This window comes from Pezoporus flaviventris, unplaced genomic scaffold (assembly GCF_033815535.1).
Source record: "Pezoporus flaviventris isolate CSIRO_AGI_PZ_B2104156 unplaced genomic scaffold, CSIRO_AGI_Pfla_v1 ptg000013l, whole genome shotgun sequence".
Lineage (NCBI taxonomy): Eukaryota > Metazoa > Chordata > Aves > Psittaciformes > Psittacidae > Pezoporus > Pezoporus flaviventris.
In genome coordinates, this window is record NW_026892561.1 from 16,168,532 (window position 1) to 16,194,923 (window position 26,392).

The following is a 26,392-nucleotide window of genomic DNA, read 5'->3' on the forward strand; positions in this document are numbered from 1 at the left end:
AGTTACAGCCGAGCTTCTGTCACAGCCAAGAGCTAGCAGACGGCAGGCACACCTGCCTGTGGGAAGAAACACACTATTGCAACTAGACAATATGTCCTGCCCAGCAGCGTGCCACCAGGCGTGGGTTCATGTCCTCGTCCACAGTGTGGTTTGAAGGGAATACCCAGTCCCTGGCCAAGTAGGTTGCACTTGTGCTGTGAATGGGTTTAATGAAATCAGAGTTGGTGAAGCAGCCCATGCTGTGAGCTGCAACAGGCACTAGATCCAGCAGGGACCATCCTCTCACCTAATAATCCCTTGCTCCTCATCACCAACAGAGCATACCACCACTGTCCCGCCCAAAAGAACCCGGGTGGCCCCTGTGTAGAGCAGGACCTGCCAGGCAGGGTAAAGGGAGTCCCCCAAGCCTTTAAAAACAGGATCAGATGGGGAAGGGAGGAGGGAAAAAGAAAGGTTCCAAAGCATCACTGCCCCCAGAAAGTGCCTTCTGGAAATGTTCACAGAGCCTGGCCGGCCCACTAGGGTGGGACCCAAAAAGGACCCCATCAAAAACTTCAGTCCCTTACCCTGATACACCAGAGGTGTCTGTTCTTCCACACTGCAAGCACACTGTTCTCCCCATATCCCATCTGCTTCCAGTCCCTCCTAGGCATGCCCCAAGAGGCCTGGAGAGCAGAAGGCCACATCTGCAGGACCCGGAGCTGCCAAGACCTATGACTTGTCACACTGCCTCCTTGTCTCGGCACCTCAAGCATCCCTGGCAGCAGCAAGGTGTACAACATGAACTCAAGTGCAGCCAGAGCCAAACCAATGGTGCAAGACACCCAAGAATCTCACTCCTCCATCTCACAGGACGTCCTGCTGCCTGAGGCAGGTGGAGAACCTGGCTGGCTTCATCCTCTCTCATGTTCCAGTTACAGCTTCCACTACACCAGGCTACTGAAACCCCTAGGCAAAGCCTCAACCCATAGGCAATGCTATTCCAGGGCAAAAGCATATCCTGCTGGGGAGGAATACTCAGAAAGCAGAAGGTAAGAACAACATCCATCAACAGAACAGTCCGTGGGAGGCTGCATACCCCCAGCACCCTTCATTTTTGTTAAAGTCTCTCAGTCCCTATGAGGAGAGGTCCTGTGAGGTTCAAGGGCATGGCAAAAACACATGCCTGCAGTGGCCCTGAAGCCAGGCAGTCTGCACCCAGCCTGAAGACATGCATGAGGGAGATGGCAGCAGGCTCTAGGGAGCACAGTGCAGTCAGGGCAGGACAAAGGCAGCAGATAAAGCAGCCCATGCTACCTCATGTGTGCAGGTTGACAGATGGACAGGAAGGCAGCTGGACATACAGAGCGCCTGGCTGGCTCCCAGTCCAGCCAGGACAGTGATGCATCACATCACAGACAACAGCTCATCTTCCTGGGTTTGTGTTTTTTGGCAACTTATTTCCCCCCCCCCCCCCTTTTTTTTTTAATTATTATTATTTTTTTAGAAAGCATTAAAAAAAATCTGCAGCTGTTAAAAAAAATCCTTTCCCTTTAGAGGCTGGACGAGGTTTTATTGACAGGTAAATAATCAGTGTGAGTATGTAAATAGCAGCGACCCCACTCACGTGGCATCCCTCAGCTGCACAGCCAGCTGCGGGGACTTCATGACTGGCTCGGTTTGGTCATTGTCGCAGACCTGGGACACTGGAGTTTCCTTACACATAGTGTTTCCCTAATTCCAGTTCCTGTCCAACTCTCAACTCTCCTCAGGCATCACTTCAGCACAAACACCTTCCCGTCCCCATGGCAGACTTGGGGATCTCCTCCCCAGACCTCTCCAGCTACACAAGTGGTTTGTTTTTCAAGCCAGACAGTTGAACTCCCTCCAGACTTGCTGATCTCTCATCCTTTGGCAGCAGGAAAAAAGAATGGCCATCTTTTCTTTCCTGGAAAGAAACAGGAGGGGGCCAAACACACCGCATGATCTTCCGCAAAATCCACTCAAGCTGATCCATGGCTCCCCCAGACCACTCACACCAATGAGGTCTCAAGGTTAATAAGCAGTGCAGTTATTCAGCTCTCTGCTTGTAAGTAGTAGGTGTTCTTGGGCAGGTTGCCTGCTCCTGCCAACTCCCCCACGACTTCATGTTGTCAGCACATCTATATTTAAGACTGGGTTTTTTTTTGCCTTTGTTTAAAGGGGTTTCCTTCCCTTGTAGTAAACTTAAGAGTTAATAGAAAAAAGTAATTTGAAAGTAATCCAAGCACATCTGTAATTAATTCTGCAGGAGAGGGCAGAGAGATGCGAGTCAGAGTTGGCACGCAGTTCCTGGCTCCTGGTGTGCAGTCCTGGGACGGACAGAAGGTCCCTCTGCCGAGCACGGCTAGAAGTTAGATTTGGAGTGTCCAAATATGCAGATGGGAAAGTGCTTGACATGAGAGGACCACTGTGCTGCCAGCTGAAAGAACTTGACGTCGTTCCACTCCACCCCATCAATGAGGACTGCAGGGGATGGCGAAAAGAGAGGAGAGTTAGAAAACACCAAACAGAAATGGGCAGCATGAAACAGCTTTGCTAGAAACCTCCCTGCAGTCAGCAGAGGGAGGCCTGGCCACATTCTGGGCCCAGCCTAAATGCTACTCTGCCTGGCCACCCCACCACTGTAAATAGCTGCATACATCAGGGAGAAGAGCTCCATAGCAGACCAGGTTTATGGAGAACAGCTCAGACTGTTGTTCCAGCATCGCTCACCGACACTGGAGCTCCCCAGACTGCTGATTTCAGTGACACCTGATTTCATTTCCTGAATTTCCCAAACATACTTCATTTTCTTTCATGGGCAAATGCACTCTGTAAGAGTTGAACATCAGTCTCTCATCACTGGCACTTCTAACCAGATCCACATCTTTTAAAGAGGAGCCGCATGTTCTGTGACCACCCCTCAACACTCACAAATCTCACAGGGACTGAGCCAGGATTAAGGGGGTGACCTAAGCAGATCCCTCTACTGTGAACAGTGGTGGTGATTATCAACTGAATAAGCTACAGGGATAGTTTTGATACTGGTGGCACATCTCCACTGACAGCCCCTTTATGTCTGTCTGCCAGATGTATATGTGGCTCCAGCTACAGCGAGCTTTTGTGCCACAATCCTGACCAGAGGAGCAGCAGCACTCCCACTGCTCTCCACCACCACTTGCACGAGACATGCAAAACAGAGAAGACAGGGAGGGGAACGAAGCCTGGCCCAGCCATTGTCCCCAGCCAGGGCATGGATTCAGAGGAGTTTCTGAGTAAGGGAAGATATTCCCAAATCAAAGACCTATTAAAGCATTCCCCTATGCCAGACACATCCAAGCCCATTCCCCCATTATGGTGGCTCCAGAGTGTAAGGGCAGGACAGCAGGTCAGCCCTTTGCCTGTAGGACAGTGCTAGCATGAGCCTTGCCCCAGAACCCAACAGGATGCAAGCACCGCACTTACCGCGCAGCATGTTCTGCTGATGTTTTGCTGTGCAAATCAACCTGCTGATTCCTTCAATACACTGGCTCTTTGACTCAATCTCCTTGTCTTTTGTTTTCTTGGGCAAAAACATCACTGGAAGAAAATCAAACCAGCACACAGTGAATCTCTGCCACACCCAGGCAAGACTTGTTTGGGTTTTTGCATTTAAACATTCATGTCTGAAAATTCTAGATCTAATTTGAACTCCTAAAATCACCCCTGTTTGGCAGGAGTTCGACTGTGTCAGTGCTGAGCACCATCACCTACGTATATGGACATCTTAAATCCTAAGTGTCCCCATATGAAGCATTCTCAGCTCATAACCAAGGCCCAAAAGGGCACCTTCAGCGTAACTTCTGCTGCTCTGTTGGGACACCAGGGAAAACAGTAGCATCTGTACGGTGCCCAGTCTGTGCCCTGCCCTGGGTGAGGGATCTGCCAGGCGGCTGCACTACTTAGGGACAGTCCCACATACCGCACGTGCTGACAGGCAATGCTGCTCTCCAGCCTTCCCTCTCTCTGCAGGCAGGTCTGCTGCACCAACAGACACCTGGAGAGCAAGAGGGACTAAACTCTGGGTGGCTGGTGGAGAGGGTAAGCATTAGGAGACCTAAAAAAGGGTCCACTTCCCCGAGAATTATCCAGATGCATGAGCAAAGATGTAGAAACTGACTCCACAAAAGCTGGTGGTGTTGAACACCACTGCTCCAGCCTGGGCCAGCCCCACTGAAGAACATTTTGAGTGTCTCAGGATTGTTTCTCCTGTAGGCATGCCACTTAAAAAGGATGTGGTCAGGCATGGGAGCTCTGGTACCACCAGTGCCACAGCTGTGTTGCCCATAGTGACCTGGCTGTAGGATTATGCACCTATGTCCTGCAGCCATCGGTTCAGGAGACTCAGTCAGCCTTCTTTAAGACCCCCAAAAAACAGGCTTCCACCAAGAATGACTCCCAGTCCCATAAGCAGAAAGATGTCATGAAGGACAGCTACTGGCAGTTGAATGTAAGTGCCTCACTGCCTTGCTGCTTCCCTGAAAATACTGCAGAGGTGCTCTCAATTTTTACTACGTTTCACATTACCAAGGCCAGGAGCAAATACAGGATTATTGACAACATTTAATATGCCTTTTGTTTGAGAAAATAAGACTTCAAAAGCAGAAGATTAAAAATTTGAAAGGTTAACATCAGGCTTTGTGCTGAAAGCATTCCTCTTCTACCTCCTTTGTCCCACAGAGCACTCTGTACAAGAACATAAGAACTCCTGTAGAAGAGCTTACATTGCTGCAATCCTGCTGTTTGACACCACCTCTTGTATGCACAAGCACGCCTAGCAATGGCTTGGCAGGTCTGGCTGATGCATTTGGGCCCAGCTGTGACAGTGGTATTCTAACACAAGAATACCACATCAAATCCAGCAAAACATCTCTGCTGGGGCTGCTGCCGTATGCTGCAATATGATGGGATGCACATTGTCCTGCACCTCTGCCATGTGGCAGAGGAGAGACCAGAGCATGGACCCGTACAGGTTGAAGTCTCCCCTGACTCTCGTGGTCAGGGCAAAAGCTGCCTCATACCTAATCCAATACTGCAAACCAGCACCAGGAGGCTCATAAAGAACACAGGGAAGATGTCCAGAGCAGCATGCCTCCTGGCTTTCTAAACATTCACCCACAGATGTCCCTGCTCTGTCCCCACCTTGGTTCTCTTGAGCTGTACCATCTCAGCTATTCAGCTATAAGGGTGAACTCATCCCCTTTTTACAGCAAAGAGGAAACACCCTTTCAAAGAATCACGTTATTCAGCCACTTCTCATCTACAGACAGACTAGGATTTTGGGGATAAAACCATGACTAAGGTGCTATAATGCAGGACTGACAAGTCAGGCAGCCCTGGAGCAGCAGAACAGGGAGAGCAGCATTGTACTCTTAGCCTTTGGCAACAGTAAATGGGTCACTATACCTTTCTTGTTCTTCTCTTTTGTCACAACAGTCATGGACATTGTTGGAGTGGTGGCAATCTCACCGCTGGCAGGTAACCTGCTGACCTGGAGGGACCGGAAAGTGCATTTCAGTGTGTTTTTGGTAGTCGAGGGGTCCTTCTTCTCTGGGTCTCTCTTTCTGTCCATGGGTGGAGCTGCAATCCAGTAATCCACCTGGAGGCCCATCAACTCAGCACCAACGCTCTGGCTGCAAAACAAGAGAAGAAGGTAATTTCTGCGCAGCACTCAGTAGAGCTCCCCCCATCTGTGTTTTTCAGAATGGCTGCTGTTCAGAGGACAAGCACCTGGCTCTTTGGGAAATCAGGCAGCAACGTTTCACAGTGAGACCAAATAATCACAAAAACACAGGAAATCATCACTGAGTGATTACACTACAGAGTCACATTACATGGTGGTATCAGTTTGGCAGCACAGAACTGAAATGAACTGAGACAAGCTGACCTACTGCACAGCCATAAGGATGGAGCAGTGGGAAAGTTTCCTAACACGATGCTGAGTTCAATGACTCAACTTGCAAACATGGCCACTGAGGTGGTCCAGATCATTTGCAGACTTTGAGTGGGAAAGAGGCTGTAAGCACTTTCCTGCTGCCTCTTGACCACCGGTGAGTGAGTGAGTGGCCAGGCACAGCATGGCCAAAATCAGCTCTGAACTGGGGTGAACAAAGAGCTGGTGGGTCCCTCAACATTAGGCACTCAGTTCTCAATCACCCTGTCTTGCTTTCACCTCCTATGCTCATGAGTTCTTCCTGTCACCGGCTGCTTCCCTTCCTGTCCAGATGCTCCACCAAGCCACACAGGATCCCTGCTCTCCGCAGGTCCCTGTAACGAAGTTGGTAGGGGGCAATCTGCCCTGCAGCAGGCTGTGTGCTAGGGAATTCCAGAGCTGGGAAAATGCTCTGCAGGTCCTGTGATGTTTGCTAAACAATGGCAGATTTCAGGACGTGATCTGCTATTGAAACCTGCCGCCATGCATCATGTGATAACAGATGTGCATCACCAAAACATGCTACCAGCCTTTCCTGAGCCAGAAAAACGAAGATGAGCAGCCTGGCAAATTCCACCCCTTACCTGCCTCTCGCTGGCTAGCCCCAAGTAGAGCAGGGGTTTATAATTCAGCAGACCTATGGTTGACAGCCTATACTTCTTCCTACACAATGACAGAGTGCTGAATAATAGGGAAGTACTAGATAAAAAACTAAGTGAATGTATATACTAGTCTTATCCTCTGTTTGAGAAATGGCAATTGTTAAGGAAGAGGAATCCATGATTTCGAATGAAATATTCATCCTTTACACTGCCTGCCTAATGAGAAACTCTCAAGGTACAAGGAGATCCCATAATTAAAGTCCTCTCTGCAAATAATTTCCTTTTCTTTGCCATTCACCTGAAAGCCAGACTGCAGAGTTTGTCTTTGATCACAAAAACCAGGTTTGGAGTTCTCAGGGTAATTTCAGAAGTGAGATTGTTTAAAGATAATGTTTTGGAGATGCAGCTTTAGATTTTAAGGCTCTTTACATCACACTTCTCATATCAGTTATAAACACAAAGCATCCTAATGTTCACTATGTCCAGACAGGATTTTCTGTTCCATTCCCAGTTACAACATGTGGCCTAATCTTTCAGTCTGGGTCACCCTCCACCCCATGCTGTCACACACAGATCAGTGGAGATGGAACCATGTTGAACCTCAACTTCCTCATTTCTTGACAATTTTACCACACAGCATGAAACCAAAAGGTACCAGAACCTAGAACGAGGGTGTCAACTTCAGATGTATCACATCCATGGCTCACAACTTTAATAGCCTGAAGTCTTGGGGGAATGGACTCCCAAACCACTTCCACCTTTGGAAAGCCCCCAGAGAGCTCACATTTAGGAAGGCAGCTTGGCTCTTCTGAGCCAACACAGTCCCCATCTCTCTGCACTGCCAACCAGCTGCTGGGACCAGCCTGGGGCATGGGACTCTCCCGCCATCAAACCACAGGGGACCAACAGGAAGGACTTGGGGAATTGTGCATCCTGGCACAGGCTAACAACCGTTAACACCTTCTGGTTGCTGGGCACCTGCTAAACTGGGACTTCCACATTTCCATTTCCTCTTGTTAAAAGGGAACTCTCTTAAGCCAGTTTAAGAAGTCAGAGGTTAAAGGTCCCCATTCTGTCTCCACCAGGGACAACAAGAGGTGCTGCTTAGGGAGAGCATGTGAGCCCAGTCTCTAACTGCAGAGCATTTCCTTACACTTCACCAGCCTGACAAAAGGATTACGGATGTTAGAGGGGACATTCCTGAATCATCCTGTAGTAACCGTTAATGGACCTGCTATGCATGAATTTGCCTAACTCCTATTTGATCTACTGAAAACAGCTGCCACTGAAGTAGCTCAGGCAGACATGGTCCCAACATGTCTTTCCAGCTGTGTGCAGAAGTCCCTTCCCTTCTCCCTTTTAGGTGACCTCTTGACAGTGCCGTTGTGTGCCCCCAGGTCCTGTACCACAGGTTTGATGAATGACAGTTCGATACGCAACAAACCCACCACCACTGTGATTTTGCAAAACTTCAGTGGCTTACCTCTTTCCTCCCCTTCCCCCTAACAGAGTCCATCACTTCTAGTCTCCCCTCACAAGGCTGCTGCTCTGTCCTCTTGACCCTGTTAACTCCCCAGAACCTTTAACTTCACCATCTGCTTCCAAGTACCAGAACTGCACACAAAGCATTACAGATAGCTACGCCAATTTTTTGCACACCAACAAAATGAGAGTCTTGGCCAGCGCAATTCTTTACTAGCAGTTTTATAGGGGTTTCCTCCCTTCACCTCTAAAAATTTTAGCTAAGCCAGAGCTTCAGATTGCCTACAGGTGCTGTCATCCTCCTGCTGTGATATGCTTTCAGGCATGCACATAAACAGGAACTGCAATTCCACTATGCTATCTTACACCTGTCAGCTCTCCCCTCACAGAAAAAAAGCTTGCTTATTTAACAGAGTCACTCTGACCTTCTACTCACTAAAAACATAAGAAACACGAGGAATTAAGCTAGGATCAGTATTTTCTTTGGCTACATATCTCCCTAAGAGAATCTAGTCTCAAAGAGAAAATACCAACAGATGGAGAATAGAAACTTTCCCAAACAGGCTGCCACAATGGCTCATAAGAATCAGGGTTTCTGCCAGACTATCAGAAACAAGGCCCCCCTTTCTAGTTCAAATGTGTTTGCCCTTGAGAAGCAAAGCCTTTCCAACAGGTGCAAGATCCCCCCTGCCCTCCCCAGCTCCTAGTCAGCCAGCAAAGACACAGTCACTCCAGGGGTAAAAGAGGTGAAAGGGAAAGGTGACAACTTCAAGTGTTTGCTAGGAAGGAAGACAGCAGATCTATAGGTTTTTCTTTACAAAACTTTTCCTCTCTCACATATATGTCAGTTAAGATAGCCAAGGGGGCTGTAAGGAGACAAAACATGCTTTACCTTGAGGAAGAGAAGCTGCCTGTGACAGACGGTGAGGAAGGTGGTGTGGGGGAGGCTTCTTTCACAGCAGGTGACACAGAAGGTGGGGTAGAAGAAAGGACACTGGAGCTTGAGGGAGCTGCGTCATCAGAGTCACCTTGCAGAAGAGAAGTCAAACTGTCTGGGATCGTCGCACAGCACAACACATGCACACCGGATAGCTCAGTCCCTTTGCTCATGTCCCTGCTGCGCAGGTTTTGTGCAGACTCAATCCAGAGATCAGCTAGCCCATCACTTCTGACTGCCTCCACACTTAAACTGTGGGACTTTCTGTTTGGGTAAGAGGCAGGCACAGGCATTCACACTCCTCTGGGCTCCTGCAGAGTGACCCACAGAAGGGCTGCCTCTACAGAGAAAGCTATGTGTAACCCAGGCCACAGGAATCTGGGTTTAATAGTGAAGTAATGTAAGAAACAATCCCAATAGATGAGGGAAAAAGTATTCCTGACTAGAACTGCATTTGAAGAAGGAGAAAACATTGACAGAACAGCACTACCTCATGTCCATGTGTGTAACCAGGCAGTATTGTGTACCTCAGCTTTGCACTCTCCAGTTAAAAAAAGTGTCTAAATTTGTTGTCAGATTGGTGAACTGGTTGCCTATCCCGGAGTTCCCAGTGCTAGGCACATGTTTGAGGCTTATTTTATTAGGCAATTGAGCCCTAACTGTGTAGGAAGCGTAAGGAGACAGGCATGAACTTCCGATGAACTGCCTCCCCAGTTTGGAGCAGAAACCTCAAATAACCACAGCAGTGATTGCACCCCTCTGAGAACACACATAAGAAAAATTGGTGTTTGTACATGTATAAGCGGAACTTCCATGGATGAGGGTGTGGGGATTTCAGCTGGCCTGAAGCTCCTTGTAAAACAACAGAAAGGGCCTCTCTCAAGAGAGAGGCCTCTCTTTCTGCAGACAGCTGCTGGGATTCAAGGTAACGGAACTGGGAGGTAGTGAGACCCAATTCCCCCTTACAAAATGCCAAGATGTCAGCAATGGACAAGTTTGTTCAGCCTGTGAAGTCAGGCTCCCACAACCTGCACGACACAGAGCACACACAAGATGCTGGTTACCTGATGTTGCAGAAGATTGTTCCACTATTCCAACCTTCACCACCTAGAGAGGGCAAAACAGAAGATCTCTGTGAAACATGAGACCCCTGAACTTCAGGCATCCCCAAACCAAGCTCATCTCTACAGCCCCCTAGCATTGTTCCTGCAAGTCAGAGTAGTGTTAAAGTATGTTAAAAAGTGAAGTCTAAGAGCCAGGCAGGTCCCAGCAGCGTCCAGCCAAGCAGTACCAGCTCACAACCCTTCCTTGACCTATACAAAAGACAGCACAGAGCCTGTGGAGCTGTAGCAGACCTGCATAGCTCTGAATAGCCCATTGTCAGCCCCAAGCTATGGCAACTACCATGCCTGCCTGTGACACCTGTGGGAATAGCACAGGGAGGAGAAAGGAACATAAATATCCCCTTAGCACTGCTTTGATACACCTGCTAATTACAGACATACTGCTTCCACCACACCAGTGCAACCACTTCTAGAGTGCAGCATAGCTGGGGTTTGTTAGAAAACCACAAAAACAAAGTATACTTTCTGATCAGAGTTTTCTGGTCTCTAAACAACGAAAGTGTCTGGCAAAGAAGACACAGCTTGTAGCAAAGCCTCTGGGCATAGACATGGATAAACCACCACATGGACAGGTCATATTGATCCCAATCTCACTGTAATAAGGATACAAATGTGCTCTGATATGGCCAACCACCAGCTAGGTTAACAATAAATGCCATGGGCAATAATTTGTGGAACAGAGCATGCTACAAAACACAAGCTCCCAAGGACACCCTATGCCTAGAAAGATAAAATGACCCGTGGTGATATAAAAGCAGGGACCTCCTGTAGCAATCATCTGTACAGTGCACAGGGATCATTACTCTCAACACTGCAGAGAGACCCTTCCTAAGGTCTTCTTAAGAAACTTCTTAAGAAACTTGTATTGAGCAGTAATGTCTACCTGTATAAATGCTAACAAATGGGAAAGAGCTGCAAAGGGATCTCAAGTCAATAAAACCTGCTTCAGAATAAAAGATGATGTCATACAGTCTATTTTAGTTTGAAAACAGCAGATTGTTAAGTTCAGACATGACCACATGTAGACCACATCTCTAGGGAGCACATTTCTGTGCTATAGGATCAAGTAAAAGGACCTAATCATTAGAAGCCAAAACCTTTGCACAGTTTGGAGTTGGGGGGGTGTACGCTCAACACCAGATCCTGGAGAGGTGTCAGGCTCTCTGGTGGATTCTGTTTGTTCCAGTCTTGAAAAAGCCATAGTGAACTCAGCATTGTGTGCAGAGGCTCCCTGAGGGGACACTGGCTTGGGAGAAGGAGGCTGCAGCTCAGTTCGGCCAGTCTCCATCCAAAGGACAACGTATCAGGTTCTGGAGTTCGTTAGCCATTTGTGCTGTATGTGTTAATCCCCAAGAGGATGCTTCACACATTGTAAGCAGCTGCGAGCAAGAGGAGGTGAGGCAGAAGTTAGGGGAAGAACAAGGAACGCAGGAAACTGCCTACCAGCCACCTTGAGCTGCAAGCCAGACAGGAAATCTCTCTGGCCTTTTCCTCCTTGCTGACTAAAGACACTTGGTTCAGACACATGGAAGGAAGAAAAGGTTAAATACTTTCCTTTCCCTCCATTCAGGGAAGCACTTGAGACTGCTGCAGTCCCAACAACGCCTCCATCCAGGAATGCTGCAGCAGCCAGCCTCCTTTGCCTTCAGGAAGAGGGCACATCCTGTTAACTCCCCTGGCAACTGGCTGTCGGCACAACACAGGTGCACAACTGTGCAGTCTCACCGCCAGACTCAGGCTTTCACACGCAAATGGGCCCCCTTGTGAGGCTCCACTCCCACCACTCCAGAGCCCAGCTGAGCAGCACAGCACTGCCCTGCTTGCTCCTGGGTCACAGACTGTGCAGCTCAGCTGCAGGACATCAGGTTTTGCACTCTAAAAGCCAACAGAGACCAGCAGACATCAGGAGTCAGAAAACCAAATGTCACTAGCTCCTGTACTTCCTTTGCCAACAGCTCCAGCAGGCTGCAGGGAAGAGCTTCCATGTTCACCCTCAGACTTTGTAAGACACCTGCAACTGGCCTTTCAGAGTCTCTTCAGATGTGTCTCATGGGGAATTACTATGTCAGGAACACTTCAGAAGCAAGAATAAGCAGCACTGATTTCCCCCCATCACCATTCTGTCCTTTCAAGACAAGTTCTGTTGGGAGCTGGCAGCATTATGCACACAACAGAGCTGTTTACTCTTGCCACTTTCAGACAATCAAATCCATACTGGAAATGCACTGCTAATGTTTTTGAGCAACTGGACAAACACTGAGCCCCATTTTCTTGCACATAGCACTGAACTAGGCCCCAGAGAAAAGCATTGCAGAGCCTAGCAGCTATTGTGAGACAAGTCCAGGAGCTTCCAAACTCTTCTGAGCTTATATTTATGTTACTGGGAAAGGTGAAACTGCTGTTTTGTAACACCAGTTCTTCAGCAGCAATCACAGTTCATGGAATGGGCAAAGTCAAAGCAAAGCTGATTAGCAGGGAACAAATTAGGAAGATGCATCTCCGCTTTTGCAGAAGACATCTTTCCTTCAGCAAATAAAAGTAGGTCGACATCTCGAACAGGACAGAGAGAGACTCTCACTCTGAAGAAACACCAGAGTGAAAGCATGGTCAGCCTGAGGGCAAGAGAGACTGAGCTCTTTAAACACCCTGGGATTTCAGATTAGCTTTGACGCACTAACAGGGATACAAATAGGAATGCACACAAGTCAGCTTAACACAGAGGGGGCAGAACAAGACAGCCAGCATGCAAGAAAGAGAAGCTACAAAAGAGCCGCAAAAACTGTGACGAGGACATCCAGTAGCTGAAGAGCAGTCAGGAAAAATCCTTTTGGCCACAGGTCAATGACTTTATACCTAAAACTTAATGAATTGAAAAGCATGATCAAATAAGGGGAAGGAAGCTATAAAAGGCAAAGTGCACAAAACATACTGACAGAAACACACACTCCTGCCTACATACTCTGTGCTTAGCCACCTGAGTTGGGAATATTTAATGATAATGACAGGAGGAAAAGCCAGGGACTGCTATCCCAAACACATATTCACATAATGAAATTCATTAAATAGCTACTGCCCAAGTCTCAAACTTAACAGTGGTATAAAATGAGCTCCTTGGTGGAAAGTACTCTCCACTTCCCAGAAGTAAATGAGGACTGGAGATCATTCATGACAAACACACAGAATACTGACACTGAAATAGCAAATTCGGCCAAATCCATCACCCAGGGCGATACTGGGCACGGCAATATTGACATCATGTTTCCTGGAACACACCACCTTCCTCCACATGCAGCCCAGCAGTAATCCTCCACCATGTAGGTGCTTTGGTCTGCAGCAAAAGACAGGCTGTGGATCAGAGCACTTCAGCATCACACTTTCCTCTCTGCATTGAATGAGCAAGGCTATGGTGCCTGCTTCAGTGCCTACATGCATGCAGCACAGAGCTGCCCACAGCCACCTGCCGGGAAAGCAAAATATACCCTTTACTTTGTTGAGGGATTGTACAGGCTTGCTTACATCCCAGGCAGATGCATCAACTATCAGATGCTCATGCTGACACTCTGCCTTAGAGCACCCACTGCTCCTGCTCTACCCCAGAAACCTGATATATTTAGGTTAACACCTGTGGATGTACTCTAGCTGGCTTGAGACAGCATAACTAAGACAACACTCACCCCGACAAAGGGAATGAACTTCTGCGAAGATTCTTCATCAGGGCTAAAGGCAAAGAGAAAAGAGTTGTTAGCAGCTTGCTTCCTCACTGGACACAATACTCACTTCATATGTTGCATTCAAGCATGCAGCAGGGACGGACAGTATGCAAGCGCCAGTCCAATGTCTCCTCTCAAGGCCCCCTGCCAGCACGCTAAGAATCTGCATGGGTGGGGAAGAGCACGCAGCTTACGGCACATCTCTCAGGGAAAGGTCTCTTCCTCCCTCCCTCACGCTTGACAGAGAAACATGCTTTAATGGCATTGCAGTCATTACAGACACACAACCTCCTACTGCAAGGAAATGGATCTGTGCCACAACAACACTGAGAACTGTGCGTTACTTACTAGTACCTGAAGCGCTCTGCACGCATGGCCTTCACGCGTCCCACCTTTGGAGTCATGTGCCATACCTTGCATATCCCAGCATCGCTAAAGCAGTTAGCCTGCCACAGGGTTACAAGCTGTGACACGTGGTTATTCGTATAGCACTAGCGAGTACGTGTACACACACACACAAACACACACACTCATGCACACAGATACATGTTCCCTGACACTGGGAGCTTGCAGTCCCCTAGACAGGCACACTAGAGAGGTTGGGCACCAGAGCCCACTGGGTAGATCAGGACACCAACCTGAGAACAGCAAACAGCTAAACCAAACTGAACAAAATGCACACCATGTCCCAGAAACAACTGAAGACAACACTACACGTGTTTTGAAAGCAGGAAGGCATCAGCCCTTCCTGCTCTGGCCCTGCCCAGGATTCAGAAGCCAGAGGGTGGAAAAGGGCCAGCAACAAAAGCCACAGTCAAACCTAGCAGGAATTAGGGAGAGACCCAACAAAGACAAGAGGGGGAAGACCTGCTGGGAGGGCCTGCAGAACCTCTGCTTCCTTCAAGGGCACAGAGATGAAGGGACCCACAGGGTGAGGAGAGGGCTGCAGGAGCATGTTCATGAACTACGATTCAGCACTAGAAGTGACTACATCGGCAAGACACACAACATTTCTCAGTGGCCAAGCACAGGAAACAGGTAGGAAGCAGACAAACACTAAGAATTCTCATGTTTCTCTTGTGCATCCCTCATAGCTTGGAGCACTGCAATGTTCAGTGAAAGACCATCCAGCATTTTCTTCACCCAGAATATCACTGGGTAGAGCACAAACACTTCAGGAAAGCAGGTATTTCTGTGCTGTTTCCAGCACAGATCAGAAATGCATCAAATACACAAAGGTTGCTAACCATTGTGTGATTAGCACAATTTCCTCTAAGCCCTATGGAAAGAGTGGCATAGAACTGCAGCAAACACAACCCAGCCAGAACTCCTTCCTGGTCCGAAGCAGAGTGTGCTTGCGTAAACAGCCTCTCACTTTGTCTCAGCTCTGCTTACCTATCCCTAAGGCAAAGCCAGGGGCTTTGATCCCTTCCTACCTCACAACCTCAGGCACCGCACCTTCATTCTTCCCCCAAAGCACATGACAAAATGACCAAGTTCCCAATTCTGTGATGGAAGCCAGAAAGGTCGCCTCTTTCCAAACACGGCTGCAGGCTCCCTGGCAATAAATCTCCTACAAACATGACACTTCCAGCTCCAGTTTTGCAAAGGGAAACAAGAAACATGCAGAGCTGTTGGGAGAAGAGAACAGCTTTCTTCTCATTTCTTCAGCTCCATGGGCTGAGAAGCAGGCAGAAGCGAGTCCTGCTGACCAAACGAGGGAAGCACAATAGTCTCCCAAGCATCTCAGCTACTGGATGGCTTTCCTCTGATCTCTTAAAAGCAAACCAAGCCCAACTCCAGCAGAAAACTAATTTTTGTTCCCCCTGGGAGCTGAGACTCTCACTGAGGAGAGCTCAGGGACAATTCTGAAATAAATAATTTGCTCAGCCACCATTTATCACAGCTCACAATGATGCACAGACGGTTCCTGAAGCAATCCAGCTGGATTTCAGCTCAGCTAGTCTAGTCCTTTCACACATCTTTGGAACTCTGATCTTGCACATGTGCCTCTGAAAACACAGCTTATCAAAGCAGCTGCTCTTCATGTGGATGAAAGGAAAGCTGAGATGACCATGCTTGTTCTTCACCCATTCTTTCATGCTCTTTCCTGATTCTTGTCCTTCGGGATCCCAAAATATTAATCCAGAGTCCTTTCACCTTGGTGATGGTCTCTTCTATTCCTCCTACCACAGCCCTGAAACTAAAATATCCCCTGTCTCTGACAAGGCAGTCTCCCACCTTATACCTCAGCTGCACAGATTCCCTGTGAGATCTCCTACCCCCCCCAGCCATGTCCAAGGCATTAATTTTATCCATAGGGCCCTGGTATCTCACCTGTAATTTAAAGCCAGGCCTGACTGTGATTTGTGACATTTAACAGTATTACTGATACTTCACCTTTGTAATTTTTGGGGAAAAAAAACCAACCACCCACAAACACATTCTGAGGAAAACCAAAAACTAGACCTATGCAGAGAGACTAGACAGAAAGTCCTTATCTGGAATGGGGAGCAGTCTAATCAGTGTTTTTGCTTGGGCAAAATCCATCACCTGCAGTCAGTCCTTGAAAGGTAAACTGTCCAGAAATGGACTTGCAGGTTCCATTCCTACAACAAGAAATTAATTCAGATTGAACAGTCAGATTTATGTTTTAGGACTCCTGGAAAGGACAAGCCACCACACCACCAGAAGTCACCCACCTGACAACGAGAAATAACAAACTCTCACACTTTTGGGGAAAAGTACAAACTAAGCTGCAAAGCACTGGGGTATTACAGTAAGAGGGACTGAACAGTCACAGCAGTTATGCCAGTTACTAGCCTTTTCGTAAGATTTTATTTAAAATTTAAGCAACCCAAAACAGATTTCCTAGCAGGAGTGTCTCAAGTACTACCTTTATTCGAGGCAAGTGCTGCAGGGGTGCAACAGGAAAGAGGGGACTTTTACTGAAGGACTAACAGGCCTCTAAGCCACTTCAGGCCAGGCACTATACCAACAACTCTCCAAGGTTCATCTTTGGTATGAAGCATCTTTCTTTCCCACTGGGCAACTATAACTGTCTGCTGGCTAACACTGTCCCTGCTCCACAAGTCTCCAGTGATCAAACTCTCCAACAGGACAGAACAACTCCAGGTCCCCATGACACATCAGGCAAGTCACCTCTCTGCTTCCTCATGAAACTCCCGTCCAGCACCCTTCTTGCTCCTACAGCTGGCTGGACATATCTCAACAGGACATCCAGCATTTCGTGAGCTTTGACTCTTCCCTTATGCACTGCTCTGCCAGAAAAAGGGCACAAGTAAACTCCTGTTATGTTCCCACCAGCTGCCCAAAGAGGTTCATGCAGCAACCGGCCAGATGACATGGGCACTGCTGAACCAGAGAAGGGACAGGATCCATCTTCACCAGCTGTGTCCATGTTCAGCAACTGCTGGAGGGTGTGTTTTAGAAGCAGCACTCAAGAGAAATGACTCGACTGTGCCTAGCTGCTGCCCTGCAGAGCCTCAGAGACACACAGCGGGCAGAAAACAGTGTTACGTAGTTTCCTATTCTCCAGCAACCCCCCAGTGCAAGGCACTTACGCTCCAGGGAGCAAGAGTTGAGGAAGTGCTCTACAAAACATAAGAGCGAAGAGCTAGTAAATGTGTAACTAGGTAGGAAATGACCCAGCCCTTGCCCTGAAAAGCAAGTAATGCTTTCATTTCCAACAGCCATGCTGCTCCCCAGATTTGTGCAAGGGCTATCCAGAAGCAACATGTCATGAGCTATGCTGGACACTGAATTATAGTGAGTGACAGCAGCCCAGGTTCACAGAACTGAGCAGAAATCCAGCCACACTGGGAAGGAGTGTCTGTCAAGTCTCAGATCTGAAATATCACAAAGTTTCATTCATGAAAGCAATGCAGAGAGATACCAGCATCAATGATACACCCCTCCTAGTGAGAGGGCCACCTCTGCCACTATGGTCTCAGCTCCCCAGATGTTGCCCAGACTGCAGTGTTCTTGACAATTCAGTAACCAGTAATTCTCCCAGTGCTCACAGACAAACTCAGTCACCCAATGTAATGCAGAGCAGCTGAAATGGCAATTCATTTCCTTTCTGAACCTCTTCCTCATTGACAGCCCCCTTTATTTCAGGTAAGGTCAGCAGATGTTCCAAAAGAATGGACAAAGCTTTCACACCATTGCAGTCCATCACAGGCAGTACATGCGCCAACCTTTTGCCATGACAAACAGAACAAAGGGATAAGAAGGAGAGCAGAGGTAAGTCAAAGTAGGGATAGCTGGCAATAAAGTTGTAAAGCAGCTCATTACATACAGCTATGTTCTAAAGGCTGGCTTGGCTTTCCTTGGACCACTAGGGCTTGTTTAACAGAGCAAATGCTAGGATACTGGGAGATTTGTCTTGCAATGAATTTGTAGGTACCGCTGCTGTTTCTACATGGACCACTGCCTTGAAAGCTGGCCTTGGAGACAGTATTCACTTCTGGCCTTGAGGGAGAGGGAGTTGCAGTAATTTTGTGAACTGAGGACAAAATAAACAATGCTCAATAATCATATGATTTGAAGTAGGGGGCCCTGCAGAGCAGGGGGGTCTTGTAGGCAGCTCAGAGAGCACAACTCCACTGCTAGCACACATCTGTCTCCTCTTTCTTAAGCTCAGAGAAGTCCCATAGCCTGCCAGTAAGAGACTAATCATCAATTTTTTAGACGAGAGGAAGAAGATTTGCTGGTCTGCACTTAAGACACTGCACAGCTGAACCCCACCCTGAGCCACCGAGTGCCATCTACAGCACTCTAGTTACAACAAATGGGAACTGAAAAGCCTTTGCTCAGTTCTGATCCTTTTGGAGCTACACTATATTCTCTGATGCCTAGGAAGAAAGGAAGAAAAAAAACCTTTGCCTTCTTTGTGTTTTACTGCTCAAAGCTACTCTTTCTCAATAACCCCTTTATTTCCATTCAATCTACAACCTGGGAACCTGTATGTGTGGTCCAAAGGCAGAGCAGTCATTGTCAACAACACGTTCTGCCAGCAGATGCCACAGTTTCAAAGCAGCAAGCAGAATTTAATCTAAAGCACAAATTGTGCATCCCAGACCTGCAAGAACTGTTAAACAAGGCTCAAAAGACAAGTTCATGGGGGAAAAGAGGCAGGAGATAGGAGAGGGAACCTAAAAGGAACTGATACCTTAAGGTAAAATCAAAATGAAAGCTCTTTTTCCTTTTCAGAAAGCAACCAAAGAAAGAGATAAATATGTTATTATACTTACAGAAAAGTGATGCATTAATTCAATTGTGCTAATGGAGACACAATTTCTGTGCTGTTCGTCACAATACACTCCCTAAACTGCTGCCAATGACAGAGAGCTGCAGTTCTAAAGAAAGCCACACGGGGAGGTAACTGCCCATCACTCCATGGGAGAGCGTGTTCCTCTAACACACTCCAGTTCGCTCATAGGGTACTTAGCTGAAAGCAGAAATTACTTTAAAGTGGACACAACAGAAACTAACAGATACTTTAGGCTGTGCCACAAGTCTGACTACAAGTCTCAGCAATCTCTCTTCCAAGTAACCATCTGCAGGGTCTGATCCTGATTTAAGTCTATTGACAGCTTCAGACATGGTACCACCAACTCCAGAGGGTCTAAAATTCAAATGTGTCATCACCCTAGCTTGGTTAAGCAGTCATTCACACTGCTAGGGAGCTAAATGCTGTGTGTTGCTGAAGTACATTTCAGAGTTTTTCAACACAGTACCAAACTGAGGTTTTGGGGCACATTAGAAACTGAAAATGATTAAATGTATGTTAATGACAAAAAATGAACCTATAACAGAATGGAGAAGGCAGTGGAGAGCAGTGCAGAACCCAATAACCAAAGGATGTGGAGAAAGAACAAGGCAGCCATCAGAATGGACTGCACTAAGGGTGTTTGAACTCCATGCTGGTAACTAAGGTAAGTCTCCACACCAAAAACAAAATGAAAGCTTGAAGCTAAGTGCTTCAAGTACCATGTGGCTCTCCAAACATCACCTTTATCAGGTTAACATCACAAAAGTTCACAAACACATGAAGAGTGTGCACTCTTCTTAATGGACTAGTCAGTCTGGAAATATTTTCCCTAGGAGCGCATGAAGAATGGGCTAAATGTTACTGAATCATTTCAGCAAAGCAATGTAGAGCAGGAATGAAAAATTAATACACAATGAGCATTTCCAAAAAGAGGGGAAAAAAGTGACTCTATCCACACCTTTAATTCCTTCCAATTCTTACACAAAGGAGGCACTAATGGGGGATATTGACAGACCAAAAATGAAAGATCAGCTATAGCATGGGATGGGTAGTAATTAACAATTAACAGCATCCATGTCTCACAGGAGATTGCTAGTCCTTTGTCCTGTTCTCAGAAATAATTGGGATGTAAGTTGGAGTCTATTATTCTCATCTGTGCCTCAGAAACAATGCATCTCTGCCCTTCAGTGACAATTACTCTTCTTCCTGGACCATGGCCACATGAGGCTCTACATTCTTCTGAAACCTTGTTTTCAGACCCCAATCCTCCCTCCTAAGGATGTTTATCCCTGAAGAGAAGTTGAAATAAAATCTGGTGAATGTCAGCCCTCCCCAGTAGGAATCCTGGTAGTCTGCAACTGTCAATCAACAAGGAATTTGTCTCTCCTGTGAGAAGTTCTGCTATTTACACTCTAAAAAGAATGTGTTTCAATTCCCCCATATAAAAAGGCCAGATCTCATGGAAGATACTTTGGGTGAGAATGCACAGTCCAGTCTTACTCACCCAATGTCTCTGTGGTAAGAGATCTCTGGAACCTAAGCAGATATAATCTGTCCATTCCCCATCCTGCCTTGTCCCCACTTCCCCAAACCTCTCATGTCTTCAAAGAAGTCACTGCACTTAAAATAACTACACTGCTGTAGATTCACTGTTATCTAAATGGGACATACCACTGGGTGCAGACTACTGTAAGGCTCCTAGGGTGTTTGCAATTTGGAGTGACTTTAAGACTGCTGGCACACAAGATGAGAAAAGCACTTTGCTTTCAACCTGATGTTCACTCTGGAGAGTAAGTATTACGTTAGTGACATACCTTTTCTGCTTGTATGTCAGCATTGCTTCAGCAATGGGCAATTGGTGTGCACAGTTTGCACCTGCTATATACTGCGTTATCCGGGAGACAACATCAGGTGTTTCTTGAACTGCAACAGAACAAAGACAAAGTAATTTAAGTGACTTCTCAGACCATCACCAGCACTGTCCTCCATTTGCTCAGCCAGCATTTCAACTTCATCTTCCGAAGGAAGCTCTGCAGTCTACCCCAGAGCACGGTAGTCTGACCAAAAGCAAACATCCTACAAGAGCACCAAGGTAAAAACATTAGGAAGGCACACTGGATTCACAGACATCTGTACACATCATTATTGACTGAAGTATTATGGTTATTTTATATTTGTGAAAGTGCTTACCTGCCCAGAGTCAGTTTTAGACCTTTTGCACCTTGACTGTAGGTGTCTGCTAAAGAACATGCCTAGCCATCTCTTCCAGGGCCTTGGTGAGCTGCTCTGCTCATACCAGTATTTGAGTTACCTGATTTCCTAATGAATTCACGGCCTTGCTGAGTTAACTGGAAAAACTGAGAGCCACACAAGGGTAGGAAGAGCACAAAGATCACACGTGTAGCAGCAAGTACGCTTCAGATCTGTGGGACTGTGTTTAATTCAAGTTGACAGGAAGACATTTCCTAAATGCCTTCCATATTTCTTTGGCTTCAAGCAAAGAGCCACAACTGAGATCAAGGGAATGCAAGTGAGTATCACCAGGCACATATCACCACAATACCTTAATGGACATTTTAACTCAAACTCTTTGAATTTGAACTGTGAACTGTGAAGAATTAGGATTCTTCACCATATCAACATATGCCACTACAGTGTTTAAGTACAGTTCTCCCTGCACAGATGAAAATGGAGAACCTAAAAGGTCTGGACTACACAAAAATGAGTCTGAATTTTCCTCATAGCAGTCAGGCAAATAAATAAGGGCTGCAGCATACAACCAACTAAGGAACAGATATGGCTCTCAAGCTGGATTTGTATAGCTAATGAAGGATTCCTAACCCAGACACAAAAAATAAGTCTATATTGACACCTGTCTGCATTCCCAAGTGCAGCAGGGAATGAAAAGAAACCAGTTCCAGAAATCTGCTCCTCCACAAGCTTAGAATCAAAGAAAAGTGTAGGTTAGATGGCATACCAGGAGACCTCTAGTCCAGCATCTTGCTTCAAGCAAGGCTAAAACTTCACCTTTATAACAGGCTGCCCAAGGACTTGTCCAGCCAAGTTCCCATTTGCTGGAAAAAGCTCTGAACAATCACCTGTGAAGAGGTCTCTCTTGCCTCCTCTTATGGCTAGAGGACTTCTAAGAGCATCCTGGGAGCTCCAGGCACACAGCAATTCCAACAGGAGAACCACACTACAACCTCCCCACCCTCCTGGTGATCCAAAATCTCCAAAGCTTTTTCCTTCTAGTGAAATTTCTGTATGGGATATACTGCCATGAGGGCATGACTCCTCAGTCAAGTCTCAAGCCTTCACGTAGCCCTAAATGTCAGATACAAATCTTCCTTTCTCCTGTTTCTTTCTGTCCTTGAAGGAATGGATGGAAAAACTGTAAGCATTAATATTTTAAGTAAATTAGTACACTAACACTGTGAGGCTTTATCCTGGCCTAGAACAGACTCAGATAAGAACAGGAACTTGTTGATCTGACCTAGGGCAGCTCCCGTCTTACAACACTGGTGAAGAATAAAATAATGTTTTGATAAGAAAGATCCTGCCAGCAGACTTCAGAAATGTCAAGGTCATCTTCACACACAACTAATAGGAGATAATCTTCCAAGAGCTTCCAGTTTTCCAAACCTTTCAGGCTAGACAGTTTGTGAAAGGCCAAAGAAAGCAATGTACTAAACTTGGTAATGAGACCTCCACATCAAAAAACAAACCTGAGGTAGGTAAAACCAGCATGACTCAGAGGCAACTAGTGCCTCTGGGAGCCAACAACTGTTTGCAAACCACCACATGGAGGACATACAAAGGTCAGCATCTGAAAAGGGAATGTGGTGGAGAGGGGAGAAAAGAGGAACAAAAACCTTTGTCTGCTTCCTCTTGTATTTACTTGACATTTGCTGAAATTACTCATTCAAGCCTTTCATCCCACACAGGCCACACACAGACACATGGTCTTACCAGTGGTCTGTGCTTCAAGTTTGTTGAACAGATCTCTCCAGGCTAGATCTTGGAAGAAGTTGTTGTATCTATAATCTACAGACCCCAGGTATTTGGCCACTGGATGAGAGCCTAAGAAAGAAAGGAAAACATGACAGCTGTTCTTCCCAGCCCCAAACATTGTGTTCTTTTATCTGTAAGGAATTAAATTCCAAAATCAAAACTACACTAGACACCCCAGAAATAAATCTCTTCCATAATAACCAAGTAATTTAGTCCACCTTATCTTTACAAGAGCATGCAAAAAAACTTCCCAGCAGAGAGACTGCTTTAACACCACGATACCTTTCAGTGACATCTCCCTTTCTCCTGCCAAATTAAATTTTAAAAAGCCAAAGAAAACAGGACTGGGAAACTGCCGAAGAAATAAATGATCTGGAAGACATGGATGCCCTATGGCTCTCCATCTTGGTCTCGCAGCTTTGCAAGGGGCTTTCCCAGCAGCCCTTCCTGACCACAGCCTGCACTGCAGCCAGGACACCTCTGCAAAAGGAGTCAGACGCCTTCTTCCAAATACCATTCGCACACCACAGCCGTTTTACAACACCTCCATACACCATTTGCACACCACATCTATTTTACAATACCAAGAAGAGGCAATTGTCTCCAACCAGGAAAAACAACCCAGGGAGGCTTGTTCAATTGGTGGAGAAAGGCTGAAAGTTTAATAAATAGGTTGGAATTCAAAACAGGAAGCAGAGTGCAAGGATTAGAGTCCCCCAGTGAACGCTGGCATATGCACCAGGTCCCTGCTTGCTCTGGCTAAGCCTTATGACTCCTCTATGAACATGTAAAGACTTCCTTGAATGAAGTTTGTGTTCCCAGCCTCCAGCCCTGGATGGAAATTTGACTTTATACTTATACTGAGGAGGACAGGGAAGGCATTTAAGTGACAAACTCTGCCTTGGGAGATGGTGAAGATTTCCCACCTGCAGTTTAGGCCACATGTGTCCCCAGACCATACAACCCACTCTTCAACTACCCCCTCCAGTCTTTTCAACACATGAGAAAAGTTGTGCCTTCCAGTCTCCACAATTCAGTCACACTCAGCATAAAGTCCTGTACATTTGCAATCAGCCATGAAGTAGCCTCAGGGTTCCTACCAATCATCTCATTTTTACCCTTCCTGCGTACGAAGTTCTCACATCAAGCCACACTTCCAGGGACTTCCAGTTGAGTCATCAGCTGGTAACTGGTAACCTGACAGCTACTTCCAAGAAGACCCAGCTGCTTAACTACACTCACCGCCCTCCAAATAAAGCTCATGGTGGAAAAACCCCAACTCTCTTCGCAGTGCTCCAAAATGGGGCTAATTTCCAGACTTCCAGGAAAGGTTCAAGCAGAAGGTCTCTCTGAACTTTCCTCGATGTCATTAGACTGTGGTCTAAGTTCTTTCCTGGACCCCACTGATCATGGCTAGTTTCAGACCCATCATTTCTTTTTCAGTGGAGCTTTAAACAGTGCACGTGGAACAGCTCTGCACCATGCACTGGAAAAGCCTTCCCACATGCTGGGAAGACACACTGCATGTGGCAGATGCAGTTGGAAGCACATACTGATGATGTGCTTGGGGACTTCGAGGTCCCCAAGAAGTTCTATCCCTGGGAGCTAACTAAAATGCTAAAAAAAACCACCAACCAACCAAAATTATCCCCTACGTATTATTTTATTTGCCCCTTTTCAGTTTTTTATATGCTGGTTCGGACATCAAAGGAGTCCTTCAGCCATAGAATCAGAAGCTGAAGTGCATCTCCCAGTGTGGATGCTTACAGACACTGAGCATTTCTCATTGTTAATAAAATACTTTGCAGCATGTAGTTGTGAACTAAGCACGTAACACCATCTTAGGAAAAACTCTGCCATTCCTACTTCGAAGGTGCTGCTAACAGTAGGAAGTCTTTTCTCTTTAGACATTTCTGGCACAGTCACCATTCTGTCTTTGGTGCTTTTTTTAACTGTCAGAAAAGAGAAGTTGCTCCTCAATCACTTTTATGAACTGCCAGAAAGCTGACCAGGAAATACAGCAGACTTCCATGAAAAGGTCCTGTTAGAGAAGTTTCTATATTTAAAGTACATTTAAAAAATATTCACCATTCTGAAGCAGTTTCGTTAACAAACTGCTTTGGTAACTTTCTTTTTTTTTTAATTCTGAAAGAAAGTTTTAAGTTTAAAAAAAAACAACACAAAAGACACAATGGCTACATCTTGTATTTCACTTTCAAAGAGAGAATATTTTCAGACCATTAAAGACTGCAGGACAGAAAACTCTTCTTCTGAGGCCAGGAGACAGCACGCAAGGACCAAAGCTCTTGGTAAAGCAGACTCTCATTCAAAGCACATTTAACCTTGCAGAAATATTTATTTTGTTTTTACCCCCTAAGGGGCTCTCTTTTCTCTTCCTGCCAACTGTTCTGGAAACTAAATGCCTTTCTTTCTGAAGGATTCAGCTCTCTTCCTCTGCATTTTTCATTTGACTTCTGCAAATCAACAGCCTAACCGTACTGTTTGTGGTGCCTGGCAGCAGCTTCTGACTCCTACAGCAACTGCCATGATCTGGTCACAAACCTAGAAGACTTGGAAAATACTGAGAAAAAGTGATTCTCAAACACCATCACCCAAGTCCCTCATTCACACAATCCAAGCCTTGGACTAGACTGGCTTCTGACATCATGCCCTCATACCACCAACACTGCTTAGATACTCCTGCTGACAAGCATCAGTAACTGCCTGGCTTCCCAGGCCTCACTCCTACAACATTCCTCACATTTCTAACTACTTCAAGACCCCTAACATTATCATCAGTCCACTCAGCTTCCTCCAACACATGCAGTCCAAGCTGAGTTAACTTTCCAGCCAGGCAGGCTTGTTGACCGCTGGAAAGACAGAGATAAAATGCTGGAAAATTGAAGGAAAAACCTGAGGAGAACAGCATGTAAAGGAAAGGTCAAAAGATACATGTAATTTGAATAATTTACTCTCTCAGCAGTTTCACAGCCTTTAAAAATTTTCAAACCCCCTTCCTCCATAAACATTTATTGTGTCAGCCTCAGAGAAGCCAGAGCAGTTATTGCTCTGGGAAACACAGTGCCCAATGAATTTAAGATTTCAGCCAGGGAAAGAGTTTCTACAATGTTACTCTGTGCATTTACTGCAATTAAAAGATACATAGGAGCCTCCCTTTATGGGAGAAGTATTCAACCCCTTGCTTAAAACAAAATGCTTACAAGCACACTTTGGCATCAAGAATGGATGCAGCAAACAC

At 46.4% G+C, this 26,392-nt stretch overlaps 1 protein-coding gene across 15 annotated transcripts in view; it reads right to left on the reverse strand.

Annotated features, from left to right (window-relative positions):
* Window positions 1–1,448: 1,448 nt before the first annotated feature.
* Window positions 1,449–26,392, reverse strand: part of PACS2 (phosphofurin acidic cluster sorting protein 2) — a 78,785-nt gene continuing 53,841 nt past the window's right edge. For 9 of the 15 annotated variants that reach the window (XM_061451815.1, XM_061451814.1, XM_061451824.1 and 6 more), the window contains 9 exons: window positions 23,092–23,202; window positions 20,937–21,045; window positions 19,021–19,053; window positions 13,791–13,833; window positions 10,057–10,099; window positions 8,948–9,083; window positions 5,446–5,672; window positions 3,466–3,579; window positions 1,449–2,484 (listed from right to left, as the gene is read on the reverse strand). In XM_061451815.1, the coding sequence (XP_061307799.1) occupies window positions 2,366–2,484; window positions 3,466–3,579; window positions 5,446–5,672; window positions 8,948–9,083; window positions 10,057–10,099; window positions 13,791–13,833; window positions 19,021–19,053; window positions 20,937–21,045; window positions 23,092–23,202 (935 nt within the window). In that variant the 3' untranslated portion in view covers window positions 1,449–2,365. The remainder of the gene's footprint in view (window positions 2,485–3,465; window positions 3,580–5,445; window positions 5,673–8,947; window positions 9,084–10,056; window positions 10,100–13,790; window positions 13,834–19,020; window positions 19,054–20,936; window positions 21,046–23,091; window positions 23,203–26,392) is intronic. The other 6 variants (XM_061451825.1, XM_061451818.1, XM_061451817.1 and 3 more) reach the window with 3 other exon arrangements.